Source organism: Melanostigma gelatinosum, assembly GCF_949748355.1.
Source record: "Melanostigma gelatinosum genome assembly, chromosome: 4".
In the NCBI taxonomy this organism is placed as follows: domain Eukaryota; kingdom Metazoa; phylum Chordata; class Actinopteri; order Perciformes; family Zoarcidae; genus Melanostigma; species Melanostigma gelatinosum.
Window position 1 is genome coordinate 11878478 of NC_136637.1, and position 19666 is coordinate 11898143.

Sequence of the window (19666 nt, forward strand, 5' to 3'; positions counted from 1 at the left end):
CAGGTTGTTGATGCTTTTTAGTCTGGTTGTCATTCTAGTTGAAAAGCATCTGACGCAATGAATATATAAAGATGTTGCGAAATATATTCTACAAAAGGACACGATTACAAAACTCCCTGACTTTAGACCTGCCTTCAGAGAGACTGCTGCCCTCTACATTGATATTTTATGATGATATATTTATCCAAAGTGTCAAACGCCCCCTAATATATTAAGGCATTCCTGGTGACTTTCCCCTTCAGGAAAAAACCTCAAACGTCATGCTCTACTGAGTTACAACTAGTGAGCATGGGTGCAGGGCTCAGCATCACGCTCAAGGCCACTTCAGACAGAAAGCTCAAATGGTTGCTGATAAACACATGCATGCTTGCAGTTACAGGGTTTAAACCTGCTGATGCATCCTCATACGTGCTACGCTTTCAGTGTAAATATTGAAGGCCAGTAGTTTGAGGACAGAGGAGCCACTCTGATTCAGGTAATGCGATTAAAGACGCCTGGTGCTGCAGGAAGTGGTACCAGGCCCACTTATAGATTCCTGACCTGAATCCCTGCAGCAGAAAATGGAATTGGTCCCAAACCTCCAAGCCGAGATCACACGCTGTAAAGTTATATTGGGTATTAAACTACTTGGACAAGACTGTATGCGTGCGTGTGTGTGTGTGTGTGTGTGTGTGTGTGTGTGTGTGTGTGTGGATGGAAATAGAAACACACACACACACATAAAGGTCTCGATTGATTCCAAAGTTGTATCAGTCATTGAAACAAACTGACAGCCGCAAACGAGTGACTGACAAAACTCCGTAACCTCAAACATCACTCTCAGTAGGAACACACCACACACCCACACAAACATACATACGTCTACTCTACATCATCGACCTCATGGAAAGAAACACGTCGTTAGATTCTGTGAAATCTAACTTTTGCCCGTTTATGAATAATTGCAAAGAAATGCCAAAATAAAAAAAGAGAAAAATAATAAATCGAGAAAATGAGACTACAAAAACTACCAACTGAAAAGAATGATGCAGGTGAATTCCTCTTTCCATTTCTCTTATCTAAAAACTACAAAAGATAACGGTCAGAGGGAAAAGTTGGGAAAGTCTCCCATCAGAGTTAAATAGGAATACACCCAATACACAGAGAGGGATGTACGAAGGAACAAAAGAGAGAGAGAGAGAGAATGACAACGACGGCAAAAGAAAGACAAACGTAATGACCAAAGGACAGACCTACCACCGGTCTGGGAGCTCTTAGAGGTCGGGAGTGGGCGATCAAGCGAGTCAGTGTGTCCTCCTCACCCGGTCGGTCGACTACATGAGCGTCGTATGCCACCATTATGGACACCTCCTGCATCATCTTGACGTCCTCTTGCTCCCAACAATAACAAGGAGGTAGAGGATGAAGAAGAAGAAGACGAGAAAGGAGGAAAAGTGGCAGAGAAGGAAGGAGGGGAGTGCAGCTGACAGGTTTGGGTTTCTCTCTGAGAGTGAAGGAGGCGACTGGCTGATTTCAAGAGTCCCTCAGGAGCCGAGCCCCGCCCACTGAGAGCAGGGGGGGGGGGGGGGGGGGGGGAGCCAGAGCGTAGTACAACACACCTGTTTGTTTTCTCCCTCTCCCTCTCTGTAACGCTAGACGTGTGCGACAAAGGATGATGAGTTCGCTTTTTCTTCCTTTCCACTGAGTGAGTCCCCCCCTCTCGCTCTCTCTCTTAACGTCTCTCATAACATCTCTCTGCCTCCCTCCCTCTCTTAAGGTTGTACTCAGGGGGTTTTGTTTTTTTTCTGTTTCCTGCTGCTGATAAAAATAAAGATAAAGGCTTGCTTACACATCTACACTAAGTGTGTGTGTGTGTGTGTTTGAGTTAAAGAGAGATAGGAAGGAAGTTGTGAGATCAACCACAGTGACGAATCGTTCATAGTTCCACATCGTTCCAACAGTAAAACCCAGGAAGTGAAAGCAACTTCAAGGCTGTCCTCGACTGTGCCTGAATACTGTCCTATCCTCCCATAAGAGCCCACGGCTAAAAACTACCTGACGACCTCTCTGTGGATGGCAACAGATTCCCCTGTTGGAGGAGATGCATCAACAACAACGCGTCTCTGTATTTCTCTCACCGTGTGCCTTTTTATGCCCCTGTGTTTTTCCCTGGATCCTAATCCCATCTTGCTGCACCATAGAGGTCCATGTGTTGATGAATGCGACTGTGACAGAGTAAAGAGACACAATAACTGATTTACAAAGGTTCACGCAATTTGTGATGGGCACTATTGTGTGGAATATTCTACTCCACTAAAGATTTGCACATAGGTCAGGTGCATTACATGAGGAAAGTAGTCGTAGTACCAAGTAACCGTTCTAGAGAAATGTCAATGGCAGCAAAGAGTGACCCGATAAAAAAAACGACCCACACTGAATTATTTAACTAAAATACATAAATAATATAAGGGACATATTAATAAAACATTTCTTAAATAATAAAAACCACGATTTAATTACCGTAGCTCAAAAGATAAGGGAGTGGAAATGATAAAATCAATCAGCTATTTTGTGAGCTCTCAGCTTCATTTATTGAACGGTGAAATCACTCTAGACGAGGAGTTTACTCTTTTATTATGACACTTAAAGTGTTAATTTAGCAGAATTTACTTCCTCTGTAAATCTGCCCCTCTCTGTTGCAGCTGAATAAAAGTCAGCTTCGATGACATCATCAAACTGTTTTTCCAATTAGCAAGCAGGTTCATTAAACACCCGAGGCCGGTTTCACCAAATGGTCTGTGGTCTGTGTGAGTCTTCATCCATCCATAGCTCTCTCTCCTGGACTCTACATCTTTACGTCTCTGTACATTATTCTGTCGGCCTCTCTGCTCTCATCCGTCTATCTTCTTTCTCCTCAGTCTATTAAAGTTTAGCTTCTCTGGATTTATCAGTCAAACCCTGAGCGGCAAATGAATGTACGAGATCTCTCGCTCCTTTTTTCTTAAAGTCCCGAAAAGTCATCACTCCGGCTGCGCGGTCGGGCGGATGTTAAAGAAGGCTGAGAAATTCAAATTCTTCCCATAATCCCCAGAAGGGCTAAGCCATCCTACTGCCCGTTGTGTTAATCAAGCCAAGGTGCCAGTGAATTCTTTCGATGTTTTAAGCAGCTTACAGAGTTCAGCTGATCGGATTTAGACGTTGACAGAGAAAAATATGTTAAGAGAAAGAGGGTGACTTGGACAGGCTGGTCTCCCCCTTTTTCTGTGATGGTGTTTGAACATGGCCGGTCTTCCAAGACTCTTCCAGAGAGAGTACTGTCTCTACTGTGGCGAGTCTCACGCTGGTGCGACATGCTGGGATCTGTTGGTGTATTCGTCTGGGTCGGTTAGATGGTCAGTGGAAACGTTGGGGGAAAGTGAGAAGTGGAAGGAACGGCAGACTCTTTCTTCTGTTCTTTTTCCTTCTCATCCACTTCAGTCTTTTATTATTTTCCTCCCTCTGGCTGACTTATATATTTATATCCACAGGGAATATTCTACTTTGAAAGTTAAGAGTAATTGGCTTAAAAACACGGCAGAAGAAAGATGTATTTGAGGGAAAGTAGTGAAAGATCTCAGACTCCAACACACAGTTTTGATGTGTAAACCTTGGCTATTAGGATGTGTTCAGTATTTTCTCTCTAGAGAGAATAATGTTTAAGGTAGTGCCAAGAGAAGAGTGACCAGGCTCGTCTAGAGAAAGAAAAGGGGGAATAGGTACGCCGAACACGAGAAGAAACTGAGGAACAGCAGGGGAATGAAAGATCAGCTGGGGAGAGAAACACAAAGCGTTCCTCTCTGTCCTGAGGCGAAGTCATCCTACGAGACAGACTACCTGTTCTAGTTCAGTTCACCCACATGAGCACAGTCTCTATTCGTCTTTTCATTTGGTATTTGTGTTTTGATGACACTTTAGTCAGTTGCTTGTTGTGTGTGTGTGTGAGTTTCTATAATCCTGTGAATGTGTTTACCCATGCAGACGGGTGACAAATAGAAGGGGAAAAGGGTTTGATGCATATGGCCTTCACATTCACCAGATTAAAATCCAGTTGAACATCTACGGGACATGTTTGGATCAATGTGTTAAATAGCTTCATCGGCATAATCATAATAATAACAACACAGAACAAGGGAATATGTTGAGGAAGAATGCTGGGGATTGAGGTTCATGAATCTGTGTGTGTATGCCTGGAAAGTGTGTGTATTTCAGTTTGTGAGCATGTACAGTACATTACATGTTTGGGTGTGTGTGTGCTCTTGTACAACACAAGGCCTGACATGATGCTTTGCATTTCAACAGGATTGTGCAAGAGTGCCAAAATGCCACCAAACCACGAGCGATAAAGAGTGAGCAACAGTGCAGGATATCCTGTATGTAGAAAAACACAGAATCATACCAAACATGGGGGATCTTAAGCACTTAAAGACATGTGTCTGGCCAATACGCCCTTGAACACAACACACCATATCACAACCTGCGTACTCACTGAAAGTTATTTTCGATAATACAGATGAAAAAGGCCTAAAATGTAAAATATTAGTTGTATGTAGATAAAGAGAGCCATGGAGAGAGAAAGAGAGCGAGCAGGCGAGTGAAAGAGAGGAGGGTGGTGGTAGGAGGATGATTATCTCTTCCATCTTTCTCAGTCGACTCTTTCCTTCCTCTATCACAACACACTCTGCTGACACTGACTGACTGACTGACTGACTGTGTGTCTCTCTCGCTCTCTCTCACACACACACACACACACACACACACACACACACACACACACACACACACACACACACACACACACACACACACACACACACACACACACACACACACACACAGTGTACTGCTTTTGGTCTCTAGTGACCTCGGCAAATTCCCGAAATGCCAGCAGCCTCATTAAGGTCAAATGGAGAATGATAACGAGATGTGTGTGTGTGCGCATGTAAGGACATTTTTGTGACCACACAACCTGGTAACATTTGAAGAAAACTATGGAAGCCATCTTTTATCTGCTGTTGTCAGTCCATACCAATAAACAGAAGAGAAGAAAGACTGATAAAAACAGAGCAAACAAACAGCAAGAACAAATATAAAAAACACAACGAAAATATACGTTAAACTGCAAAACTACTGAGCGAGTAGTGTGCAGTGCAAATACCATTCTGCAGCCAAAAACAACGCTGTGAGAGCAGTGAGAGTGAATCAACACAGTAGATATATACAGTATATAGCTGAATAATGAGCTCTCTAAAGACAAGTGGTTTATACCCTTTCACAGTGTTTTTACATTGTCATTTGATACATTGTTGTGGTAAATTACTGTTTATATGCAGTACTTATAAGAGACATTTTCCTCCCCTCTCCAACATAGCAGAGGTCCAACCAGCATAAATGTTTTTCTTGTTCTAAACATTCGCTGTGTGATAGCTCCTTTTCCGTTGCACAGAAATTCATGTTTTTGCATTTTAATGCTTTTTGGAATAAACTGAATAAGATAGCACAGAGCAGCATCTCCATGCCTGAAGAGACAAAGAAATGACTTAAGGCAAAAGACAGAAGATATCACAGTCCCTCCCCCTGTATTCCTTTAAACTGACAGCTAATATCTCTGTAAAATACAAGGCAATTTAACATAATAATCCAAATTCACAGACAGAAAAGAGATAGAAACAATCATAGAGGATACCAATTAACAGCTCAACCATTACACCTGAGATTTAGTGTTTCATGGACAAATCAGGGATGTCACTGTGGTAGACAGTACAACCATTTAATAGCCACAACAGACAAAACTGTACTTGACCTCTCCCCCTTCTGGTTAAAGGTATTTGTGTCTCAGTGGGAGATGTCAAGACAGGAATTCCTCATTGTGTTTGTTGGACTCATATAATAAACTCATAGTCACTCCAGGAATAATGGGTTTGTGTGTGTGTGTGTGTGTGTGTGTGCGTTTGAACACACATTAACAACAGTTTGTATTTGATTTTTTCACGCATGTGTTCACATATGGTGTAAGTAAGGAATAAAGGGCTTGGGGATAGGTCCTTACCTTGATGTTGCAGGCCTGCTCCATAAGCCTGCGGGCGTTTTCTGCAGCTCTGTAGCGCTTTGGAAGCTGGACTCTGAAGAACTTGAGAGCCCCTTCAAAGTCCGCCTGCAAGAGGTCCTCTTTAGACGTCTGGAGCAAGACATGAGGAGTTGGGAGAAGAGAAGAAGTGGTGGAGAAGAGAGATAGACATAGGACGGTTATTTCAATATATATCACTCGAGGTTATTCTAATGTTGACCTTGTATATAGAGAGCAAAAGCTTGGTGCCTTAAATACAGAACAATAAAACAACAGTCCACCTAGAATTATTGAATTACATTACTCTTGCAAGATACAGAGGTTAGAGCAGAGAGCATTGACGGGAAAGTGCGTTGTTTGGAAACGCGTGTAAAGATGCCACACACAAAACACTCAAGGGGCGGCTCAGTGGCTGAACATGAATCAGAGTCAACAACAATCAATAACACCATTGTGTGGTGTAAGGATGAACTGTAGAATCTAACCAGAGACACCACTATACGTAATGTGCACGGCTGATAAACTGTTACTCAAAGGCCACGTCTGCATGCATGTTTTCCAAAGTGAAACAGAGTAGATCATGTTCGGGCTGTTTCCTTTGTGATGGTAAATTATGAAATATAAAACTTCTTGGCAGCATCAATGCCAGTGATGCCAAGGAGACAGTGAGGACAAATGTCTCTTTATCTCACATGAGATTTCCATATGAATCTTTTCATGTATTTTTTAGCAGAAAGCTAACAGGTTAGCCATCTCTATAAAATAAGTCTTTAGAACAATTGGCTGGCACATTTATCCAGTGTGACGTTCAGAAAAGTCCACATCAGAAGTAGCTCTTTCCATTATCACCACAAGTCAAGCCAACAACCATGCCTTTTCTATCTCTAAACCCGATCATCACTGCATGCTCAGTTTCTTTCATCCAGTGTCCGTTTCCCAGTCCCCTTCTCTCACCGCCAGCAGCTTAGGGACGAAGAGCCGGTGTCCCATCCCAAGGAGATCCATCACCTTGCAGTACGAGTCTTCTGAGGCATGACTGCTTTGGGCCCCCTCATCCGACTTTCCCTCTCCGTCCTCCACCGCCCTGCGCACTGCTGGAAGCGTGGTCAAGGCAGGTATGGGGGAAGGGGAGGGAGGAGGGGATGGAGGCGGGGTGGGGCAGGGTGAGGGAGAGGGGCGGTCCCGCTCCGGGGCCAGGGCGGCAGATGACTCCAGCGTGTCGTCCGAACGTCCCAGTGGGTTTCTTGGAGTTTGAGGACAGCTGCACTGGGAGCAGACTGTGTTCAACTTAGGGGAGCCGAGATCCATCTCGAGTTCGCCGTCTTCTTCTCCCGTCTTAGAAGAGATGCCGATAATGTCAGTGTCACAACAGACTGATGTTCAGGAGGCCAGCTCGGAAAGAAGAGACGAGACGATCACAGGAACACACACAGCGACTCAGGAGAGACAGCACCAGGCATCCAAGGCATACATCCAGTCAGATCCAGTTCAAAGAGGCAACACAGAATTTAGTGGACAAGGAGTCAGTGGAGGCCACTCAGCTTGTACCACTGTCAGAGCCCGGTAACGAGGTGCCACGAAATAACAGTCAGAAAATGATGTGTTGACGCTGCTTTCGGCATAATGCTGAGTCTTCCAGCTACCTGATGCCAGATTCCCTTTGAAATCCAGTCACACTACCCACTCTCATCGTCCCGTGCCAAACTCCCCCAGCCAATTCCAATCCAGTACGCTGTTGCCAAGCAACAAAGCTGCTCAACACGTGGACCGCTGCTCAGGTGAACAGCAGCGATGGCCGAGTACTCCACCTTTTTTTTATTTTTCCTTCGTTGGTAAGACTTCAAAGATGGAGAGAAAATCTCTGTCTGTCTGCGCAACCGAGTGGCCTTAATGCTCAAGGCTCGGCGTGTGTGAGACGACACATCAAAGCGCAGGATTTTAGCTTTCTTTGAAATGCAGAAAGGTCTGAAATAACAGTATGAATCCTTTTATCTGAGGAGACCCAGTCTAAGCCTGAGCCAGCGGTCCTGATGACGAGGCAGAGGCAGACGAGATGTGGTCTGTTTGCATGGGTGGATGGCACTGTTCTGCCTTCAGGAGATGATGATGCATTTGTGTTCGTTTATGGCTCAGTGGATGCTGAACTCGTTGCGTCAGATGTAAGCCAATGATGCATGAAAGTGTATCACGATAGCCTCCCTGTGTCTTTGCTCTTCCTCTTCACTGAAATAACCCTCTGATCTGAACTCTGACCAGATCCAAACCACACAGAGCAGTAAAAGCACAGTCCAGTCAACAGCTCCAGCATGGACCCCGATGTCTGTCCCTCCGGCAGATTTTCATCAGCAGCAGCAGCAGCCAGGCATCCGGTCTGTATCGGTCAGTAGATCCTTTAGATGGGAGTCAGCTCCTTCAAAATGGAAAGTCACTTCTGCCTCTCAACTGTGAGGCTGAGTGTGTATGTTGTGCTATCGAGAGTGATGGTCCTGGCCAGCAGCTGGGGTGAGGCGATGCAAAGAAACCACACAGTGTTTCCTGGCCACGGCTTCCCTCGTTTTCTCTCTCTCAGCCTTCCTTGCTTGCTCTACCTCTCACTTTCTCTTTGTTATGCTAACAGCTAGCAGCTAACAGGGGCGGCTCCATTGCAGAGGTCTGGGTGGTGGACAGAGGTAGCGTGTTGAAGAAATGCATAGCCAGTGAGGTAGAGCAATAGGAGGTAAAGAAGACAAAGAATGAAGAGCTGTGGGTGAGAAGCTCTAGGAAAGCATCCATGGGAGGTACAGATGAAGAGGAAGAAAATGGTAAAAAAACAGGTCCAGATTGCTAACGCTATAGCTTATGCTCCTGTTGTGATGTGGATAGCGACTGCTAAGCAGGAGGGAGGGAGTTGCACACAGATGGAGGGAGGGGGGATGAGAGCGGAGAGGAGAACAGGATGGATGGAGGAGGGAGTCTCGGGGGAGAATGCCGTCATGCCTGGCCAATGACAGGCAGGCAGTGGAAGCCCCTTCCACCACCCTCCTCAAATCCTCATTTGTTCTCCATTCCCGACCATCGCATGCACCACATCTTTCCGTCTGACACACAGAGTACATTATCGCTAAGCTATAGAGCAAGAGGATGTTTTAAAAACCAACCACGGATGATTTATTTAGAGTGGAAAGCCTGAGTGTCGCTGCATATCTACGTAAAACACTTAGTACATTTACTTTTGTTATAAACATCATGAGCCAATCTGCAAACATTGGATTGGCTTAATCAGTCTTTATGTAGTTCTGTTTAATAATATGCTGGTGTGTTTGTTTACCGTGAGGCTATTTTTCCATCTACTGATTTTTTTAGCCTCCTATTTGTTAATCAGCATCTGTACAGAAGCAAAATACTTGAGGATCTGACAAATATAAAACTTATATTAATAAATAAAATAAATAAATTGACTGGACATATTATTGCTTATGAGCTGATTGGGGGACCAAGAATATCTAACGATATCTAATTGTGGTTGAACATGGTTTTACAAGTAGCCATGTTTTTGGGGAAGTGACGCAGCAGAGTGAGTTGTAAAACACTTGATCGTATGATTACTGTTGCAAACTACTCAAAATCTTTTTCTACCTGAGAATTACACTTCAGCATGATATTACCCGTGTTTTGCCTGATTTCCATTCGCTATATGAGTAAGAAAATATTATTTTTCTAAAAGAAGAAGATAGTTTATGTCGAACATATTCTGTAAAAAAAAAGTAATATAAAACAAACATGACGCTAAATTATTTGTTTATTTTATTTCAGTAAAAAAGACGTGGACTACAATACGAGTTTCAGCATAACTTCCACAAGCACTGTCCCATCAAATCAATGACCCCATTGACCAAGCAGACACCAATCCATCCGGCCACAAACGGATCTGATAACACAACGAGTAATTCTAAACCATTCTGCTCTGACAGCAACAACATGCACGTTTAATTCATATATCTATTTAAAAACTCAAGGAGATATTTTCTTTAGATTTCTTTAACTAGACTAAACGTTTATTTGTTGCAACACGTTTCATTCTGGAGTTTTCTTTGTTTTGTTTCTTATTGAAAGTGCAACTAAAATCAATAAAAATGATAGATGCTCTTTTTTAGTATTGTGTGTTTAATGTCTGTATATTGTTTAGTGTGTGTGCCTATATGTTTCCATTTTACTGCACCACCAATGTTTTTTTTTATGGAAAATTACCTTTTCTGAATCTAAATGATACATTACTTTATCAACCTCTGAGGGAAACTGCATGGAAACCCTGTATGCATCAATAACTGTATAGAATGCTATAAATAATGCTATCAGTTTGCGTGCATGTATAAATACATTAGAAACTTTAGCTGAGGGCAGTGTGGGTGCATATTAAAAACATTATTACAATAGAGCCAGTTCGTATAGTACTCAAAACATAAACTACAAAATAATAGTGAAATTAAACATTGAAAGGTTTCCCTTGCTGTTGTGCTGCTTCAGATTAAACACGATATTTAACACATTGAGTCTTTACCTACAAATGAGCCTCCTCACTTCCAGATGCAGTTTCTGATTTGAGCACTAGGGGGCAAGAAATGCCAACAAACTAACTATCGCTTCTCTTCCAATCTCTTCAGACCTAAAGGACTTAACGCACCTCCTCATACACAATGCCTCTTCTGCACAATCATGCTTCGCCACACTTTGATCAGTGCTTTGTGGTAACATTTTCACCAATAACAGCTCCAATAAACTGCTCAGAAAATATGTGTAACTACCGTCTTGATCGTTTTACTTGCAAATAATGTAAAAACAAACGTCAAGACCTTTTTTTTCTTAAAGCCCCATGGGTTTATCTTTGGTACACAAAATAAAATTAATATATAATTGTTCTCTTTTTAAAGCAAAGGGGATCCAGTACTAAACACGATTGAAATTGTGTTTTTGACATGAAAACTGGTAACAGATGAATAAATGAATGAAAGTGAGAACTAACCTTGAGAAGGGCCAGCGCTACATTGAAGATGATGCTCAGACCCTGGAAGATAGAAGAGGATTCGATTTAAATTCAGACACAAGAAGTAGCAAAACTATCATGTTGATGTGTATCGGCAGGTCTTCAACAGTATAAATGTATTTTATTCAGGAACTGAAGATTTTATTCAGGAACTGAACTTGACATGCTGTCAAGTATGTTGATTGTATTGTACCGAATATCTTCCTTGCTTTAATTGTTTATTGCTTTATCGCTTAAGCCATATATTTTACAACTAGATGAAGCCAAAAGTTTACTTTCTTTTATTCATTACATCTATAATGTTTCTATGTGAATCCCAGATTATTGTGTTCAGACATTTTGTTCTCGCTGCACAATAATGCTGTGACAGCGTGTTTCTTCCTTCCCCTCCTGTCGACACAATGCTTCCGACTTTGACACAGAAAGAAGGAAAATGTGAAACTGATGTCAGCGCTGTATGGGAACACCCGTCTCCTTGGTCTCCGTGACAACCAGTTCACATGGCAACACAGAGCTAAAAATATCTGGACAGCTCTAAAAATAACCGGAGGAAGAGAAAAGAGAGGCGGAGCGCTGCCTTCACACGTCTATCTTTGTGGGCCTCAAGATGGTGCTACAGTGCTGAGGCAGGATCAAAGGATAATATCAGTGTGTGTGTCCCAGTGAGACAGATTCATGGGGAGAAAGAGAGATAAACATGCAGAGAGGGGAGACATGACACATCATGAGACATGACATTAGGAGACATGACATCATGACACAGACGGGGGGAAGGTGATGGGGCAATGGGCCATGGGAGGAGTGAAGGTTCAGGATTACATGATGAGCACAAACTAACATTAAGATGCATGTCGAGCAGAGTTAAGTGGAGCGGTAGGATCGACTTACAGTTCAAAGAGGAAATCCTTTGTTAGAAACAATGCTGGACAATACTAAATAGTTATAGACCGATGGCTCTACAGCGACCCACATTTAACCGAAAAAACTCTCCACCAATCAGTAGAACTTAAGTTGTTTTGGATCCGTGGGAAAACAGCCACAAAAAAGTCCAGCCGCTTTTTATTATTTCTACTTATGAGGTAAAGAGATGCTGAATGAGATAATAAAGAAATAACAACAAATAATATTATGATAAATGACAAATAATAATAATAAAAGACATTTGGGTAAGACGTAGTAGAAATGTAAAGAGTAAAATAACTGTTATGGGGACTTCATTAAGGAAACTGCTGACTGAGGGAGTGATGAATAAAAAGTGATGGGAAAAAAGCTAGAGAAAGGGAACACTAACTGAGAGGAGATGCAGGAATGAACAGGACAGAAAGGAAGACGACAAGTACACATAAATAAGAATAAAGAGCAAATAAGTAAAGCTAGTGACGAGGTGAAGCAATGACAGAGTGCCGTACAAAGAGAAAAAATAAAGGATAGACTCACTACTGTTTGAACATTAGATTGAGTCAATAAACACAGAATGAAAGACAGCAGAAGAAGGGAAACAAAGCAAAAATAGTTGTTAAACAAATGTCAGGAAAGAGGGAAATAACAGCAACAGTAAACAAGGAAAGAGAAAGATGATAAAGACAGAAAGCAATGAAGGAATGGGAGAAGATGATGGAGAGAGCCAAGACGAGGACAGCAGACAGAGAGAGAGATGCAGGAGATGAGGATTCTAGTTTAACGAGCAGATTCTCATCATGCGGCTCATTGGGTGAGAAAGACCTGGGAAACTTTTAATTGTTCTGCCTGGGGCCAATAGGAAGACAGAGAGGGAGGGAGGGAGGGAGGGAGGGAGGGAGGGAGGGAGGGAGGGCGGGAGGGAGGATGTGACGGAGGGGAAAGAAAGAGCATTTCACTTTTTATGTTTCATGAAATGAAACTTTCAGAACAACTCAAAATGATCAATAACACGAATAATTCATCACCTTTCTTTCTATTACACACAAACATAAAACGCATAATGGTGTGATGGTGGTGGATAACAAGTTCTGGATCAAGGTCAGAATTTGATACAGTGGATTAGACTATTTTGCTGAGTCACCTGGAGAAATGGGTCAGAGTGATTCTGCCCTTGAACTCAAGCTGCTGTTTGGGTTAACACCTCTTCTTCATCTGCTCATGTTGGACGCGGTGTTCTGCAGGGCTTTGTTCTAGGCCCCTTGATACTTTAAGTTTCTACACTCAAAACAAAATACTTATTTTCCAGAAGGACGCAGCTGCATGGTTCCACCTCCAAATAGGGCCTCAGTCAGACCCTCCTAAGACATTCTAATTACACATTTGGCTTCACCAGGTCTGTCTGGCAGCCTTACCGGCCACCTGATCTAACTCACCAGCTGGTCGTGATCATCTAAAAGCCCCGTTTCACTCTTCACCTGAGTTGGCAAATCATATGGTCGCAGATCAGATGATGCAGCCAAAGACATACAAACTCAGGCGTATACTCCCGGTACTGGAGGTGAGTATACAGTACCGGGTAATGTACTATGTAATGTACTTATGAACTACCATATGCTTGAATTTAGTGTTTGTTACATACAGTCAGTGACAAAACCCAAAAAAACATTGATTAAATGTGGTAAATACAAGATTGGGTACATTTCTATTGCCTCTCACAGGTTCTCAACATAGCGACGGCTGAGCCAGCGGCTCAAAGCTAACGGTGCTAACAGTGCAAAATACAAAACAGTGCTAAAAGAGCCAACAGCGTTTACATGAGGGGGAAAAAAGGGGTGGGTGCTACGCTTTTGCAACGACCGTCTGCTGTAAGAGCCCCAGAGCGTCGGCTGTGAGCTAGCGTGTGGGGCCACGCTCACAGATACGAACAAGCACTAAAAGCCTGCGCTGCCTGCCGACAATGTCAACAAAGTAGGGAGAAATTTGGATTACAACACACACATGGTGGGAGAGCACCTTCATTCTGCCATGACCACGGAGGAACATGTACAACCACTGTTTTAAAAGAGTTTCATGTGGTTTTTCAAAAATTGGTGACCTGTGTGGTCTCAGCGGAAATGCACTTATGTTCAATCTATCGTTATCATATTTTGAAATGGTGAGTCAGACATGAAGTGAACTAGTGGCTTTAGTAAGGTCTCTCCAGGGGCGCTTTCTGTAAAATGTTTTAGAACAAGAAGCAGTGATTGCTATCGGGTCACGTGGTCCTAATGACACTAAATCGATGATGGTATCTGCCCTTCAAAGCCTGATCACATTTGTAAGATATTAGATCAAACCAAAGCTGGTCAGTAGAGTGCAGAGCAGGGGTGGGCAATTATTTTCCCCAAGGGGCCACATGAGAAACAGGGACTGTTGTGGAGGGCCGGACCAACAGACTGAACTCAATATCATGCTCTATGTTATTCCACCTCTTTATTAGAAGCAGTGAATTGCATGGTTCTAATAAGCTGTGAGTGGTAAGAGTAAATGTTATGATCAGTGGTGGAATGTAACTCAGTATATTTGCTTAATTACTGTACTTATGTACTTTACTTAAGTATTTCTATTTTATTCAATTTTGTACTTCCACTACATTTCAGAGGGAAATACTTTTTACTCCACTACATTTGTCTGGCAGCTTTAGTTACTAGTTACTTTGCACATTATCATTTTTCACTTTCCTAACTACCCAAACTGAATAAAGGAGTTAAAATGAGCTCCACCGTAAACATCTGCAGCAGGAATAATGATCCAAACAAATATACATTTGTAATATTACAGTCATTGTTTAGCAGACGCTTTTATCTAAAGCGACTTAGCAATATATCTGCATCAGTTAAGTTTTTGTATTTCTCATTGTGTTTTGTCTCGTAATGGCGATTCAAATTGTAATCCTTAAACACTGCGATCTGTTCTCCACAAACTAAGCACACGGCTTTACCTTTGTCTTCAGTAAATAAATACTTAGAAGTTCATGTTTTGCTGAAAAATCTACACTCCGTGTCAATCTTTCCTTTTTTAACATTAAGGCGCGAACAGCTAACTCACATCTCCTGTAAGCTCAGTTCACCGACACATTGCAGTGAAGCTGCTGCTCGCACACATTCACGAACGAACTAACGTACAGAAATTGAGAAAGCATGATGTACACTTATTTATGTTTTATTCCTAATTTCCCATTGACGTCCCGTGGGCCGGTCGGCGATAGCCAGGGGGCCGGGTATGGCCCAGGGGCCGTACAATGCCCAGGTCTGGTGTAGAGAGTAAAGTGTCACTGTACAGTTGAACCAACTCCTCCTCCTTCCATCCTTCTCTTTCCCCTTTCATGTCTCCTTCCATCTACCTTAATGGTTGCCATACTCCCTCCTAACATACCAGTAACCTCGGCCACTCCTTCTCTCCCTTCAGTGACCTTTTGTCCTAAGTCCTTACTACTCCTCTCATCTTTCTAGACCGTCGACCCTCCCCTCTGACAAAGTAGACCAAATCACTCTCCATGTACTACCAGTACAAAGTAGTGCAGTGAGCCAAATTATACCTCACAGAGCAGCAAGTCAGTGATGTGGAAAACCATGCACAGGGGGAACTTGGCAGTGAAGAGGGTGAGGAACCACTGGGAGGCGTACATGTGTGCCTCCAGGTTCAGCTCCTGGAAGTGGGACCACAGGTCTGGAAGCTGATCCTGTGGGAGCAGATAGAAGACAAGGAGGAGGAGAAAAGTTATGAGATGAAACAGCATTTACAAGAGTAGAAGGATGTGGCTCTGTTTGTCATTTTACATGATTTCATTTTCACTCATCCTTTATTAAATCATGTCATCTCACTGAGATGGTAATCTCTTTCAAGAGAACACCAAGAACAAAAGTGCACACTTTTTTCAAACTACATGAAAAGAAAAAGATACTACATTATACAAAGCAAGTGTGACATAAAATGTCACATCACAAATCTGTAAGAATGAGCGATTATACCTTTTTTTTAACATTCTGTTTCATAAAATGTTCAAAGTGTATGAGCACCAGAACTCATATTACATATAACTCACATATAATAGTCAATATTATTATATTTTTCTGTGTTATTCATTTAATGAGGGTTCCTACATGCATTCTCTTTTTGCACAAATGACTCTCTTTCCTCACCATTTGTTTGTTCTAGTTAATCTGTTTTTACTTTAAAAGAATATATATTTATACCTGAAAAGACAGCTGGAGCTTTCCAGTATAAAGTGTGTCTTAGAGTCATGCAATCAGCCAGATAGCGATCCAATTTCACAGCCAACACTTACCGTGCCACATGACACCTGACTGGATCAGATAGTGAGCTAATAATTAGCAGTCAATGCTAACATCCTTACATTGAGCGCATTTGGTCGATGCTAAATTTGTTGATCTTGATGCTGCGAGACGACTGTTAGCGGGAAGAGGATGGATTTCAGGGCTGAAGTAAACTTGACTCAGTGAGGGGATTTGGGCTGTAATACCTGAGTGGGATGGGACTCAACCAAAACATCAGCCTCAACAGAGAGAGAGGAGGCTGTTTAGTCTACAGAGACCGAAAGTCACACACACACACACAGACTTTATAAGTAATTCTTGTTATATTCCATTACATTCTGTGAACAGAAATGAGTCAACAAGGCAACAACAAACATGTCTTCCCCCACAGATGATGCAATCACTGGTAACATGCTCCATGTATTTTAATACACTTTGTAAGGCTTTTTGCTTTTCTGCTAGTCTTTTCTTTTTAGTGGCAACCAGTATGAGTAATGGCACAAAGCCTGCATTCAATCATTAATTGAATTAAACAGCAACAATAAAGTAAAAATGTTGGAAAATCAAATCTGGTGGAACTCACTGGTCCTTGAGACCAGACTGTGCAGCAAGGATTGCTGGATATGTCATTTTAAGTGATGTCGACGAAACGACGATTTAAAGGCCAAGTTGTTTACGTTTCTGCCAGTAATTAGTGAGACTTCTAATTTCTTCAACTATACCCAGATATGTCTAAAGAAACCTGTGAATAACTAACTGATAAAAGAAACAAAGATAAATGAGCCAACAGGGAGTGACTTGTAGCCGAAGCCTTATAGGATTGCAAATCAGGAGAAGCCATTTCAGGAGACTCTGGCCCCAGAAATAACATTTCCATTCATCTTTTCCCATAGGCAACATTAGATAACTTACAGTTGAAGCATTTAAACGGCTTAGATCAGCATGAAATTCTCCCAGTTAAATTATGAGTACAAAGGATTAACAACTGCGAGTTAAGAAGGTAGAAGTCAACCATGACTCCCAAGGTGGATTTAGCAACAAACATCCAATCACTGAACTTAAAATGTTGTGAGAAATAAAAAAAAAATAAGCAGTTGAGAAAACAAAAAAACGCAATCTGTTTAAATCCATTCAGTCTTAAATTCTGGGCGACTTTAGGGTTAACTCGGAAACTATGGCGCCATGATTCTCAAATGCACTGACAACACATTTTGAGTTCGCTAGTGTTTCATTCTCTGACTGTCTGGGAATACAGTAAGGGGATAAAACACTTCCAGAACCAGCGGCTCCTCCCACTTCTCAACTCATATTCATCCGTCGTCCGTCCATCCATCCAGTCAGGGTCGTCTTCTCAGCGTCATGTTACTTTCCACTGCATTGCGATACATTCCACTACATTTCAAATGTTATAAAACATTGCATCACTCACCTGCATCAGCCTCTCCAGCTGGTAAAACTTGCAGTGAAGATCCTCAAAGTTGTTTTTGTAGAGAGCTCTCAGGCCGTAGTCATACATGATTTTCACCAACACACAGAAAGCCTGTTCCTCTGGCATCTGAAACCACATGGACAACGATGAACTACAGGGACATGAACTTAAACTCTGAACAACTCAACGTTCAAAATGTACATTTGTGGCAACAATGGAAACCATGAGATTTTGTTTGAATCTCCACATGACAACTGGTGGTCTCGCCGTCTTCAAGACAAGAACAGGCACATTTTATAATCCAACAATATGTGCAAGTGTGCACAAAATGTGAGTGCTTCATTGTGTGTTGCTTGGATGAATGAAGATAAGAGGCAGTTTAAAACTGTATGTTTCTGTGTGGGTAAAATCACACACACACACACATACACGATACTTAATCATATGTGTTTGTGGCTGAATGGGCTCCTGCAGGTAAACCTGAACCTGCATTAATATTCCTGACATCTCCTCTATAACTTCTCCCTTCTTCCTCTATATAACCTCTGCATAACCTCCCTTTCTTTTACTGCTGCCATCTTCTTTTTTACAACCTCCTCCGCCATAACTTCCTCCTCCTATCTAATCCACTCCAGTCCATTTTCCTCTGTATATCATGATGTGTCTTAACCAAATCTATCCATTGCTCTCCCAATGACTCTCCCACCATCCCTCCGCACCCCACCTCCTCCTGACCTCTCTTCCCGTCTCCAGTCCTCCTCCGTCTTCCTCCTCTTTAACCTCTGCTGACTTTGTAAATTGGACTTCAACCAAACTTCCTCCTCCACTTAGGCCTCCCGCCTCCATGTGTCTGCTACTCTGTCTCTCCTCCATCTGTCTTTTAACAACTTCCCCGAATACAAATGTGTGTTCAACATGATGCAACATATTTTGAACAACAAATAAACACTGAACAAAGTACTGAAAAGAAACAATGTACTTTAAAGTGTATGGGGACAGGTTTATAGAGCAGAAGTTCTGTAAGAAATATGTGTCTGTCAGTGGCCTTGAAATGAAATCTGTGAGACAGTGAATAAGTGTCTTGTCCACCTCTTTACCACTACTAATTTTCCACTATGGCTGTATTATGCTTTCAGCTTTACCTTCTCCCTCACTCCCTCTATTCATCCACATCATTCTGCCATTAAGTGTGTTCATTCCAGCGGTCAGCCAGAGACGTTCTTTATGTCTCCCTCTCAGCCTCCATTTATTCTCTTGTATTGTCTCAGCTCTGCTTTATTACACCCGGCATAAAGACTTGGTTTCTATAGATGCAGAGAGGTGTAGGTGCAGCAGCACAATGCTGACATGTTTTCTCTCTTAAAATGTTAATCTTGTAATAATTAGTTTGACTGCTGTCCTCAAACACAGTCTGTAGCATCAAGGTACCAGCCCAGCATCTCATGGGAAAAGAGAAAAGCAAGCAAGTTCTTCTGTAAATGTAAAGGAGGTAAATGTAATCGATTCAGTTTTAGGCTTTACTGATGTTGTTGATGAGAATGTGCACGTAAAGAAAGTAGACAAAATAACATTGTTGCGTGATATTGTAAACCGTTGTGTTGTTTTGTTCAGCCCAGGTTTGTATGCATGTATTGTATCCCTCGACTCATCTCTCAGTGCATTGTCTTGACCATGAGACAGCAGGCTCAGTGGATGGCTGGAGGAAGTTTACTCACATGCAGCAGCAGAACAGCAGCGAGGAACGACTGACCCTGGCAATAACCAATTTCTTCATCGTAGACAGAGTAAGCCTTTGAGAGAGAAAGAGAAAAACATTCAGTTTGGTTATTCTAACAGTTTTCAGACCAACTTGTGTGGATACATTAACTGTAATACTTTGTGGAACAGACAGTGGTGACCTTTGACGTGAAGTTGGGGTG

The 19666-nt window shown here is 42.3% G+C and overlaps 1 protein-coding gene across 3 annotated transcripts in view; it reads right to left on the bottom strand.

Moving 5' to 3' along the window:
- The window catches only part of rabgap1l (RAB GTPase activating protein 1-like), a 118329-nt gene that overhangs the window by 11194 nt on the left and 87469 nt on the right, over positions 1-19666 (bottom strand). For all 3 annotated transcript variants that reach the window (XM_079267079.1, XM_079267078.1, XM_079267080.1), the window contains 5 exons: positions 19463-19537; positions 17748-17873; positions 15580-15723; positions 11082-11123; positions 6065-6193 (listed from right to left, as the gene is read on the bottom strand). In XM_079267079.1, coding sequence (XP_079123205.1) covers positions 6065-6193; positions 11082-11123; positions 15580-15723; positions 17748-17873; positions 19463-19537 — 516 coding nt within the window. The remainder of the gene's footprint in view (positions 1-6064; positions 6194-11081; positions 11124-15579; positions 15724-17747; positions 17874-19462; positions 19538-19666) is intronic.